The following is an 11785-nucleotide window of genomic DNA, read 5'->3' as shown; positions in this document are numbered from 1 at the left end:
CAAACAATAGATGAACAAATGACCATCCAGAGGCCTCTGGCTCATTTTTAAGACCTCCTGCAATTCCCTTGAACTCTCCGAGCTTCTGTTGCCCGTCTGTGACGCCAGAGGTGTCTTAACTCAGGAGGCTGCTGAGCAGCAGTGTTGGAAAGAATCCTAAAAAGTAAAAAAAAAAAAAAAAAAAGGCACTTTATAGAACAGGAAGCTGAGACATAGCGAGGCGCGGGAGGCTCCTGGACAGAGGGGCATTTGATCAAGTTTGGGAGGGAAGACGGGTTGGTACGGAGCAGTGGCCCAGAGAAGCCATTCATTGCGCGGCGCTCGCTGCAGACTACTCTGCAGGAGGAGCGGACGCCGCCAGCCGCTCAACCCCGCCCCCTGCGTCTCCGTGGTAATGGCCCCGCACATGCGCTGCAGGGGCTGGAGGAGAGCGCAGAAGCCGCGGCGGAAGCAGGTCCCGCTGCGGCAAGGCGCGGCACGGAGCGGCGCAGGGCGGGCTTTTAAAGGGACCGTCTCCACCCGAGCCCGCTCGCCGGCGTGGACTGCTGGCTGTGAAGGTTAGGTGGCCTCAGGAGTTGGGCTGAGTGACCCCCACCCAAAGGTGATGAGGGAGAGAGGGGTTGTGTAAACACCCTCCAAAGCAGTAATGGGATGGCTGTCCCCAGGGAGCGTTGCGGAGGCCAGGGCGCAATGTGATGGCATCTTCAGATGGGGAGCTGGGGCTACAGTAGAGTCGGAGGTTAGGAAGGATCACAGGTCCAGCTTGAGACCGTCACCCCCGCTTTCACCCCCACTCCTAGCACTCTGCACCCCTCTACCTAGTTGGCATGCTCAGTTATGGCCAGACCTCCCGCGCACGGTTCGGTGATTGTCCCAGACTGGCACGAGACCACCCAGGGTAAGGAGTACTTGGCCTGCATCCTGCGCAAGAGCCGCCGTCGGGTGTTTGGTAAGTGCTCTCGCCCTCAGCCTGTCAGTTGTCACTCTGGGGAGGCTGTGTCACCTGTTGCTTGGGGGATGGTGGGTATAGAAAGAAGCAAGGAAGTGAGGCCCTGCTCCACCGCACTCCTTGGCTTTGGTGATTCCTGGAAGCCCCATCCCTGGACCCCCACCCTCAAATCTCCTTAGAACTAATTCCATCAACAGAGCCAGGAACATGGAAACAACCTAACCTGCCAGCAGCCACGGTCACCAGAGATGCTGTCCATTGAGCCCTCACTTGGTGCCAGGCCCTCTGCTGGGCACTTTACCCTGTGAACTCCCATCTTAGCTTCTCTAACAGTATTTTACAGACTTGCCCAGGATGTGCCCTAGTGAGCACAGAGCTCTTCCACGTTCTTATGCCAGAGATAAGACACTGGTACCCCCCAGGCTGAAGCCAGCTCACCCAAGCTAGACTTGCCCAGCAGCCAGAGTCCACTGCAGCCAGGAGAGACCAAGTGCCAACAGGCTTTCCACCAAAAAATGAGAGGGCAGTCCCTAGCTTAGGACTCTCGGCCCTTAGCCTATAAATGTGTCATAATTTTGACTCTTTTTTTTTCCAATTTTTAAGTTTAAAGCCCCCCTAAAGATTTCTATAGATTGACTTTGTATGGGGTTCATTTGTAGTAATTGAAAACACTTTTGCTTATATTGCCTTATTAAGAAGGATCTGGGGCTGGGGTTGTGGCTCAGTGGTAGAGCACTTGCCTAGCATGTGTGAGGCACTAGGTTCAATTCTCAGCACCACATAAAAATAAATTAATAAAATAAAGGTCCATTGACAATTAAAAAAAAAAAAAAAGAAGAAGAAGGATCTGTGAGAAACCACGCTTCTGTGTGTGGGAAATCCAGAGCATGTCATAACAGTATTAATAAAACCAACCCAAAAAAGTTGGGCATTATTTGCAGTGGCCCAGAGCTGGCTCACAGAACCCCAGAGTTCCAGGCAGACCTCTGACCTAGAATCCTCTTCAAATGCAGGTTCCGAGACAGTGGGTCTGCGTAGCTGAAATGTTCGTTTAGCTCCCAGGGAACAGCAGTGCCATGGTCCATGGACCACACTCGGAGTGGCAAGGAACTAAGGATTTCAGATTCTGGACTAAACTCTGTCCAAAAGATAGGATCCTTCTTAATCTCAGGAACCTCATTTTAGTATCTCTTGTACATGTGAGGGTCGGATTGGAGTCATTTGTTACTATTGAGAGCTAACAGGCCAGGGTTTGTAAACATTTTGTTTTTTTTATGGGGAGGAGGGGTACTGCTAGGGGTTGAATTCAGGGCACTCTTTCACTGAACTACATTCTCGCTAAGTTGCCCAGGCTGGCTTTGAATTTGCGATCCTCCTGCCTCAGCCTCCAGAGCTGGGACTTACAGGGGTGTGCCACCATGAATGTCTTCACTATTTTTTTTTTTAAAGAGATGAGGGTCTACTATGTTGTCCGGCCTGACCTTAAACTCCTGGGCTCAAACATCCAACCTCAGCCTTACAAGTAGCTGTGATTACAGGTGCACACCAACATGCCTGGTGTGATTTCTTCTTCAAGAAATTAAAACACATTCGAAGTATGACTCCAGTATGGCCTTTGTCTCTCTCCATCCCATGGTGGCAAGAACACTGGATTTGGGGTCATTCAGGCCCTGGCTTGACCCAGGCTACGCCTGCCTAGCCTATGACTGTGGATAGTGAATGCTAGGTTCCTCCTCTGTGAGTTGGGAGAATTGTGGTCTTTGCTCAGTGGAGGGGAAATGAAGAAGTGTGTAGGGATCACGCTGAGCAGTGGTGTGCAGAGGGTCGGCTTTTCTTGTATTTCCTTATGTCATCAGTTGTGTGAGGGAAAGAATTGAGTTAAGGTAGAGAGATTTTCTAGGAATCCTTAGAGCCACCAAACTTATAACCTATGTCACAGCAGTATCCAATAGCCAGAAGTTAGAGGGTCGGCAATAATGACTTTGAATTCCTATTTTGGGGATTAACAGCTGGATGTACCCACTCGAGTGTGTCTTATCCAGGCCTCATTAAATAAGTATCTGTGAACTACCTTTAAGAACCTAGGCACAGGGATGTGCCACTATGTCACACATCTCTGTGTGTCCAAGGCTTCTTAAGAACTGGAACAAATATGGAGAACCACAGATGGTGGATTAGAAGCCCTTAGAGATGAGGTTGTCCACTGGGGCAAGTGCAGGATGAACCCCCTGACTCTACCTGACTCCCCCTCCCCACCGCCCAGGGCTGCTTGAACGGCCAATGTTGCCCCCGCCTGTGGCCATTGACACTGCCAGTTACAAGATCTTCGTTTCTGGGAAAAGTGGTGTGGGCAAGACGGCGCTGGTGGCCAAGCTGGCTGGCCTGGAGGTGCCCGTGGTGCACCATGAGACCACTGGTGAGTGAACCCACCCTTTGCCCATCCTTGGAGGCCTTCCCGGGAGTGGAAGACAGAACCTGGCTGTTGAGTACGCAAGCCAGGGAGTGTATCCAACTCTACCACTTCCCCTGGGACCTTGGAAAGTCACTTCATCTCTCTGAGTCTTCTCTATCCCAAGGGGATAATAGTACCAACCCCACGGGAACGTCACAGAGCTGGAGCTGGTGATGGTAACATGCCCAGCACTGGGCTGGCACAAGGCCAGAGCTCAGGAAGTGTTCATCCTCCTGTCTTTCCACTGGACAGAGTCATGCATTGTGTGCATCCCTCAATGTCCCAGGACCTTTGGGCTCTCATACAGGCCGTGAAACTGCTTTATCATGGTAGGGGCTGCATCTTCCCAGTGCACCAGGGGCTCCTCCAGGGCAAGTCTCCATTTCCCCCCAAGAAACTAAAAATTCTTCCAGGTCACGGACTGCGCCTTTCATTCAGACGGGTGACCCACCAGGGCAGGGATGTATCCCTTTTCTTATTCTTTATTGGTTCCCCGTGCCCCTACATTTCTCCCATGCTGAATGGCTGACCCTGGCCCCCCTCAGGCATCCAGACCACTGTGGTGTTTTGGCCAGCCAAGCTGCAGGCCAGCAACCGGGTCATCATGTTCCGCTTCGAGTTCTGGGACTGCGGGGAGTCTGCGCTCAAAAAGTTTGATCACATGCTGCTGGTGAGCAGGGCGGGCCCGGCAGGACCCTGGGAGCAGGCAGATGTCTGAGGAGCTCTGAACTGGGCTCACCTCGTCTGCAGGACCCTGAGCAGGGCTTCAATGAGTTGAGGGTGGGCAGGGTGCTGGCGGCAGAGCTCTGAGCTGGCATGGGACTGAGTCCCAGCTGGAGCTGTGCCACAGGACCAGCCACTCTGGGCCTCAGGTGGAAAGGAGGAGCGGTTTCTGATTCTTAGCCCCTTGCAGCCAGTTACAAGGTTCTGGTTGCGCGGGTGTGGGACGGCGTGGTCACGAGATGGTGTGCTGTGAGCCAGCCTCTCCATCCCCAGGCTTGCAAGGAGAACACAGATGCCTTCCTCTTCCTCTTCTCTTTCACTGACCGTGCCTCCTTCGAAGACCTGCCTGGACAGCTGGCCCGCGTAGCAGGAGAGGCCCCTGGTGTCGTCAGGATGGTCATTGGCTCCAAGTATCCTTTGGGTCGTCCCTGGGAAGGTCAGAGGCCACCCTTGACAAGGCGTGGAACGTGGGCTCAGGGACCCCGCCTCCGCCCAGCTGTGGGGCCCAGCCTTTAGGGAGGAGGGCAAAGCCTAGGTCTGATGGGGCCGTGAGCAGAGGTGCCTGGCCAGGCTCCTTGACCTTCCTCCAGATTCGACCAGTACATGCACACAGATGTGCCTGAGCGGGACCTCACAGCCTTCCGGCAGGCCTGGCAACTGCCCCTGCTGCGGGTGAAGAGTGTGCCTGGGCGGCGGCTAGCTGATGGGCGCACGCTGGATGGGCGGGCTGGGCTGGCCGACATTGCCCATGTGCTCAATGGCCTTGCTGAGCAGCTGTGGCATCAGGACCAGGTGGCAGCTGGCCTGCTTCCCACCTCTGCAGAAAATACCCCCAGCTGAGGGGTGGCATCATGAGAGGACACCTATGATCCCCACTCCCAACCTTTATGTGACCCGGACCAGAGGGCAGCACCGAGGGCCTCCTGCTGGGGTGGAACACTGACCCCTCCTGAGGGCTGGCCGCCAAGGGCCCGCTGCAGCAGCACCTTCTTTGCAGAGTACTTGGCCGTGAGTGGGGCACAGGGCTTCAGGCAGGGCCCAGAGCTCAGCTGTCTCCCCAGCCTCCTGCTACCCTTCCCCCTTCTGCAGCACCCATGGAGGGTGCTTGGGGTGGACTGGGGGAGGGAGGCCGAGCAGGACCTGGACCTCACATGCCTTCAGCCAGGCACCTTCTTAATTGAAGTCACATGATCTGCTGTAACAGATAAACCCTGAAGCCTTGGTGGCTTAACTCTATAAAGTGTTTTGTCCTTGGGGCTGGGGCTGGGGCTGGAGCTGGGGCTCAGCGGTAGCGCACTTGCCTGGCATGTGTGAGGCACTGGGTTCGATTCTCAGTACCACATATAAATAAATAAAATAAAGGTCTATCAACAACTAAAAAAAATAATTTAAAAAAATGAAGTGTTTTTTCCTGCTTAGTTCTCACCTCAGGAGGAGGCAAAGGGCCAGTTGTCTACTCCATGTGCCCATCTGAAGCCCAGGCCCTGAGATCCTCCATATTTGCCCCAGGGCATCAATGGTCAGCAGACCGGGAATGAATCACACAGAAGATTTCTGTGGACTGGGCCTGGGGTGGACTTCCTGCCCACATTCCATTGGTCAGCACCTACTCACTTGGTCACCTGGAGCTGGGGAGGAGGCTGGGAGATTCATCCCACCTGCAGGTCCAGGAGGCAAGCCCTTCACTCTGGTGCCTTTCGCAAAATCATCAGGCCGGCTGGAGCTCAGTGGTGGAGCTCGCCTAGCATGGGTGAGTTCGATTCTTTTTTTTTTTTTTTTAATTTTATTTTTTAGTTGTAGTTGGACACAATACCTTTATTACACTTATTTATTTTTACGTGGTGCTGAGGATTGAACCCATGGTCTCAAATGTGTGAGGTGAGCGCACTACCGCTGAGCCACAACCCAGCCCTGAGTTTGATGAGTTCGATTCTTAGCACTGCATATAAATAAATAAAAGGTCCATCAACAACTAATTTTTTTTTTTTAATTAAAAGAGCAACAACAACAACAAACAAAAAACAACATCAGGCTAGCCCAGGAGTCAGAAAGCACCGCTGAGCAGGACCAAGACCCTGCTAGGTGGGAGTCAGGTATGAGTTGTCCTAACAGGCCACTGGGCAAGATCAAGAGCAGGAGGGCAGTGAGCAGGCCCAGCCTTCGCTATTCCTGCCCGTTGGCCAGAGACACTGGTGAGCATAGGCCAAAGTGGGGTGATGGAAGGGGCCTTGATATTCTTACCCCCTGATCATATGCTGCCCCTGCTGGTCCCATGTGGACCCTGGCATGACCCAGCTGGGACCCTCAAAGCCAGCTGGCTGCAGAGCCCTCTCTTGAGAAGTCAGTCCCTAGCTCTCTGCACAGCCCTCGCTCACAGGTGACCAGCTACACCCCTGTGTAGCTGGCTCTTGGAGAAGTGTGGGGGCCATCCCATCCTCAAGTCTGGCAGGGGTAGGATCTGCATCTGAGGTCTCCAGGATGGGTGGGAGGAGAAGGTGACCAGGCACATGCCAGTTACACTGGCAGGGAGGCGGAGTCACCCCTCTGCAGCTCCTAAGTCCCAAATAAGGTGCCCTGTGTCTGCCAACAACAGTGCAGCCCTAGCGGCTGCCTCGCTGAGCTGGCTTAGGCTCTTCATCATCGTGGCAGCGAATGGCAGTAACGTGGAGGAGCGCATCCTGCCTTGAGTGTGGGGAACAGGAAGGCAGGACAGGCTGGGCCTAGCCAGGCTGTGGGCAGGGATTTTATGAGAACAAAGCAGAAGGAAAGCTTGCCTGGGTGTCAGGAGACAGGCACAAGGCTAGCCCTGTCTCTTCTGAGCCTCAGTTTTCTCACCAGAACAATGGGAATAATGATACCTCTCAAAAAAGAGCAAAGAGGATTATGCAATGCTGAACAGGAGAGAGCTTTGAAACAGAGAGCTTCTGATTGCTATTTTGGGGAGAGAAGATTCCAGAGACCAAGAATGACTGATTATGTAGGATGCACTGAGTCCTGGAGCACTTAATAAGGAGAACTGCATTCCAGACCCAAATGATGATTTCAACCCCGGCTCTACCTCTTAAAATTTTGGGAGCCTTGGGCAAAGTCTCTAGGTCTCTGATTCTCCTCTGTCAGGTGGGAATATCGTGCTGACTCTAAGGAGTGTTGGAGGAATAGAAATGGTTGTTCCTGACACAGGATATTGTTGCAGCTATTATCAGGTTTCCCTGCCTCTGCTGCAGGAGGCTGAAGGCCCAGAAGCAGCAGGGGCAGCTGGCAAGGATGTGGGACATCTAGACAAGGCAGGAGCTGCAGCACTCAGAGAACTATGAGCTCATCCAGTGCAAGGGCCTGCTTGATGAATACCTGGGGATAGGTGAGCAGTGACCCTGCAGTAGGGGTGTGTGCATGGGGCATGGGGGACCTGACACACTGGGGAGCTGGCCCAGGCCTGAGGCTCCCTGTCTCCCAGTGCTGCAGCTTGAGTTCATCACCATCTTTGTGGTGGCCTTCCTGCTGACGCCCCTGTTCTCTCTGCTCAACAATGAGATCCCAGTTTCCTGTGTGAGTACCAGCAGCCAGTGGCCAAAAGGCACAGGGGTTTAGGGCATCTGTCTGCTCCTGCTAGAGGCCACGGACCACCTGTGGGCAATGGTGAATGTGAGCACAGTCAAGGGGAGGGGATACAGGATCGGAGGGGAAACAGAGGTCAGAGATGGGGGCAGGGGGTGTTGGGGGGCAGGGCCCACATGATAGAGAAATGGGAGATGGAGTTGGGATAGCAGTCATAGGTTTGGAAGTCTCAGAAGGTAGGCGCATCCTGCTGCGAGAGTGGGTCTGGACCCGAATGGGGAGTGAATTAGAGCACTTGGCCTTGAAGACCTTCGTGCCCTGCAGGCTTTTCCTTGTCGCTTTCACCTTGGACTTCCTGCCTGGTCTCCAAGACTGCCACAGCCAACTGTCCTCTAGGTATATTTCAGGCTGGCGCCTGCGCCCTTCGCCTACCTGCAGGTGGGGGACTCATCAGGCCGCGGAGCAGGGAAGCGGCTGGAGGCGCGGTCATTGACTTGGGAGGGGCAGGTGGGTCCGGAGGGCCCAGGCCTGTCTAGGAGTAGCCGGTGCTGAGTCCAAGCGGGGCGGAAAGTCTGAGAACCGCAGGGCAGGAGCCTGGATTGGCCGGGTGGAGGTGGTGTTGGATGGGGCGTAGTCTGAATCCGGGCGGGACCGAGCCTTAGGGTAGCGGGGCGCGGCTCTGAGTCCTGGTAACGGGATTCCTGAGGTTCCTGCGGGGACCCTTGGATGCAGACTCCTCTAGACAGGCATTTGTTCGGTTGATGGGGTTGGTGTTTTGAAGGGGCAGGGCCGGGTTCTAGGACCTGGAGGGCCCGGAATGTAGGTCTCCGAGTCGACAACAGAAAGCTTCTCCTGACCCCTCAACCCAGCTTCAAGGCTTTTGTGCAGGGGAACCGCACCTTCTTCTCCTGGAAGCTGCGGGTTGTGCGTCTAGACTTCATCGTCGCCTTGAGGAAGGCTCAACCTGTCTCAGATCTGGTTCGAGTTCAGGCACTGTCGCCGACCTGCTGTAAATGGGGCTATATTTTATAATGGGGACCTGCTTCGCAGGGTCGTTATGAAGACTCAGTGTCAAACACTCGCACAGTGCCTGGCACACTGTAGGTACACAATGATTTAACTCTGATAATAATAGTATATTTGGGAAAAGACCTGGAGAAAGGAGAGGAAGCATGCACCCTCCCGTTTTGCTTAAGACCCCCTTTCAACAGCCCTGCCTCCAATAGGGTCTCTAGTGAGCGCTGAGGGGTTTGAATTATTCCTCTGTGTCTTTGGGCAAATCACACCTTTATGCTTCTGTTTCTTCATCTGTAAATGGGAGTGTCAGTTATACTCACCTCATGGAGTTGTGAAGATATCCAGAAAACCCTCGGAACACCTCCTCGTACACGGTAAGCGCACCATAAACTAAGATTACTAAAATAATCATCTGGCTTTGGCCGCCCCTGCCCCTTCTCCTCAGCACGTCTGCGCCTCATTGCCTGGCTCGTGCCGAAGGTGCCGCCGCCCTGGCCAAGAAAGAGCGTGAGCGCTACCTAGCCAACAGGTGCTGGCGACTAACTGGCGGGCGCCGCTTGCTGTGCGCACGGCGGGGTGGGCGGGGAACCTGGCCCTGCCTGACCAGCGTGACCACGCCTCTTGGCCATCCCCCGCTAGTTTCAGCCGGTTCTAGCCCCGTGGTCTTGCTGTCTTCTCCCTGGAGCAATTGGCTGGATTCCCCACATTTCCGCCTGGTCCCGCCTCCCGTGAAACCCCGCCCATACCACGCCCCTTCATTTACATACGCACCCCAGGAGGAGGCTTTCGGCTCTGGAGGTCAGCCTACGCAACCTGGACAAGTTTTACTCCCTCTGGGGCTGCTGTCCTCTGAGCTCAGGACGCAGGAACAACTGAAGACCCTAGATTCCCCAGGATGCTCTTTCGATGGGGGCCCTCTGGCTTCCAGGTAGGGATCCGAGCAGTGCGTTGGCCAGGAATGAAACCACTGGGGTTCTCTCTGTGTTCCCTGCCTCTTGCTCTTTTTGAAATGCTGACAGTAAATCTATCTCTGTGTCCCAGTGTGCGACCTCTCCATGGCCACCTAGTCCCCACCCGCCTTGGGCAGTGTGTCCTCACTATGTGATGCTGCTCTAGGGGAGGAGGTGGATATGGACACAAGGAAGCAAGCATCCTAATGACTCCGAACACAATGGTCGTCATTGGCTGCTAAAGGAGCGTTCTTTGGAGTCTGAGCCATGAAGCAAGCCTGCCCTGTGTGTCATCAAAACCCATAGTGTATGAACCACACTAAAAGGGTTTAGCTAGTCAGCAGAGACATCTCCCAACAGACTTACACTGTTTATGGGCCCCGCCCAAAACCCTGGTGAGGCAGTGCAGGGGCGTGGTTAAGGATATAGGTTGGTGGTGGGGTCAGGCAGATTTAGGCTTCATTACTACTTCATTATTAGTTCATTACTACTAATTATGTGGCCTTGGGCAAGTTATTTAATCCCTTGAACCTCAGTCTCATCATCTGTAAGATAGAAACTTCATAGAACTGATGAGATATTCAAATGAGATAACTGCCTGTGTGATTTTACCTATGAAATCTCCAGACCTGCTAAGTGACAGCGGCCACTGTGTCAGCCTCATAGGTCCTGGTAAAGATAAATGAATGAAGAAATGCATGTAAAGTGCTCAAAAGAGTGCCTGGTGCATAGTAAATGTGCAATACAAGTTATTAGCAATGTATTATTTTTTGTATACATAACTTTTTTTTTTTTTTCTTCCAGAGCTGGGATCAAACCTAGGGCCTACACAGCCCAGGCAAGCTCTACCACTGAACAACATCCCAGCCCAAATCATATAATAATAAGTGCTTGGCATTTGCAGTGTTCAAATTAATGGCAGGTAGTGGGGCTGGGGTTGGGGGGAAGCAGCTTCCCCTTTCACAAGCTTTGGAAAATTATAGGCCAGATACAGAGCAGCACAAAGAATCCTTATGGAGGGTGGTTGGGTTTAGGCTATCTTAATTACTTTATTGAGGGCTCAGTCCGAGAAGGCTTTGTGATGGAGGGTCTATGGGAGATGGTGAGGTGGGTCATTCCAGGTGACAGGAAAGGATGAGTAATTTGTGAGAAGTGGCCATGCTAGAAAGGCCATCCAGGATGAAGCCAGATGTCACATTGCCAACTGTCAGCACCGATTTCCATGTCTCAACATCAGAGCTGAGTATTCCCATTTTATATATGCGTTATTAGGCTCAGAGAGGGTCAGTGGAGGTCTCAGAGTTCCTGAGGATTCCAAGGCTTGGGAGATTCTCTGTGAGGCTCCCAGGATGCTCTCCAGCCCCCAGGAGTCCCCTGAGCACACCTTGCATACGAGAAGCTCCAGCAGAGGAGTAACCTGTCTCCCAGGAGAAGCAGCAGTGCCTCCCCCATCTTTAGGACGTCTGGGGTCCTTCAGAGCCTCTCGTGCAGGCATAGGACTCCCATTGTTCCAGCCCCCTCTGTACCCCAGACTGGCCAAACCGGTTCTGAGGAAGGGGGGCGGGGAGCAGGCACGTTGAGACAGCCGCCTGCCTCTCTGCAAGGTTCCCTCCGCCTTCCCCCCGCCCTGCCCCACACAATACCCAGCAGTTTGCCTTGCCGGGCTCAGGGGCCATGCTGACATCGCCCCCTGAGGACTTGGCTGCAACCCCAGAGCCCCCAGGGTGGCCTGCAGCCCTGGACTGTGCCCGCAGCTGGACGGAGCTCCCTGGCTGAGGTAGGGCCCCCAGGGTGCCAGCAGCCCCATCCGCCTCCCACCAGTCTTCCCCAAGTGAGTCCTTTGTGCTGCCTGCCTGGCCTCTGATCTTGGCCCCAACACACTTATGGCCTCCTGGGGATCTGCAGACCACTTGGCCTGGATCCCCTTTCTAGCCATGACCTCCCACTTGTTTTTTGTCCTTAGGGGGCAGGATCCCTCTTCCTGTGGGCTGCAGGGCTAGGGGCACTAGGCAGGAGCAGGGAAAAGACCGTAGTAGTGTCCAAGGACGCTCTCTGCCAGCCTTGCCAAGTGGCCTATTGCCCTCTGTGACTGGCAGTGCCCACCGGATAGGACTCTCCCTGGCCTCTGCCTATCCTTTT

General features: G+C 54.0%; 1 protein-coding gene across 4 annotated transcripts; it reads left to right on the top strand.

Annotated features, from left to right (window-relative positions):
* Positions 1-438: 438 nt before the first annotated feature.
* Cplane2 (ciliogenesis and planar polarity effector complex subunit 2) lies at positions 439-5511 on the top strand. Of its 4 annotated transcripts, none has more exons than XM_027951928.2 (6): positions 439-557; positions 823-949; positions 3213-3365; positions 3947-4071; positions 4398-4534; positions 4715-5511. In XM_027951928.2, exons 2-6 carry the CDS (start codon positions 838-840, stop codon positions 4962-4964), a joined length of 777 nt encoding a protein of 258 aa, XP_027807729.2. In that variant the 5' UTR covers positions 439-557; positions 823-837; the 3' UTR covers positions 4965-5511. The 4 variants fall into 4 exon arrangements, with proteins under 4 accessions (XP_027807729.2, XP_027807728.2, XP_027807730.2 ...); XM_027951927.2 differs by having other exon boundaries at positions 801-949; XM_027951929.2 differs by having other exon boundaries at positions 439-601.
* Positions 5512-11785: the final 6274 nt, after the last annotated feature.

The sequence above is a fragment of the Marmota flaviventris genome, chromosome 10 (genome assembly GCF_047511675.1).
Source record: "Marmota flaviventris isolate mMarFla1 chromosome 10, mMarFla1.hap1, whole genome shotgun sequence".
Classification (NCBI taxonomy): Eukaryota; Metazoa; Chordata; class Mammalia; order Rodentia; family Sciuridae; genus Marmota; species Marmota flaviventris.
Note: the sequence above shows the minus strand (reverse complement) of the source record. Positions and strands in the feature narration are given on the sequence as shown.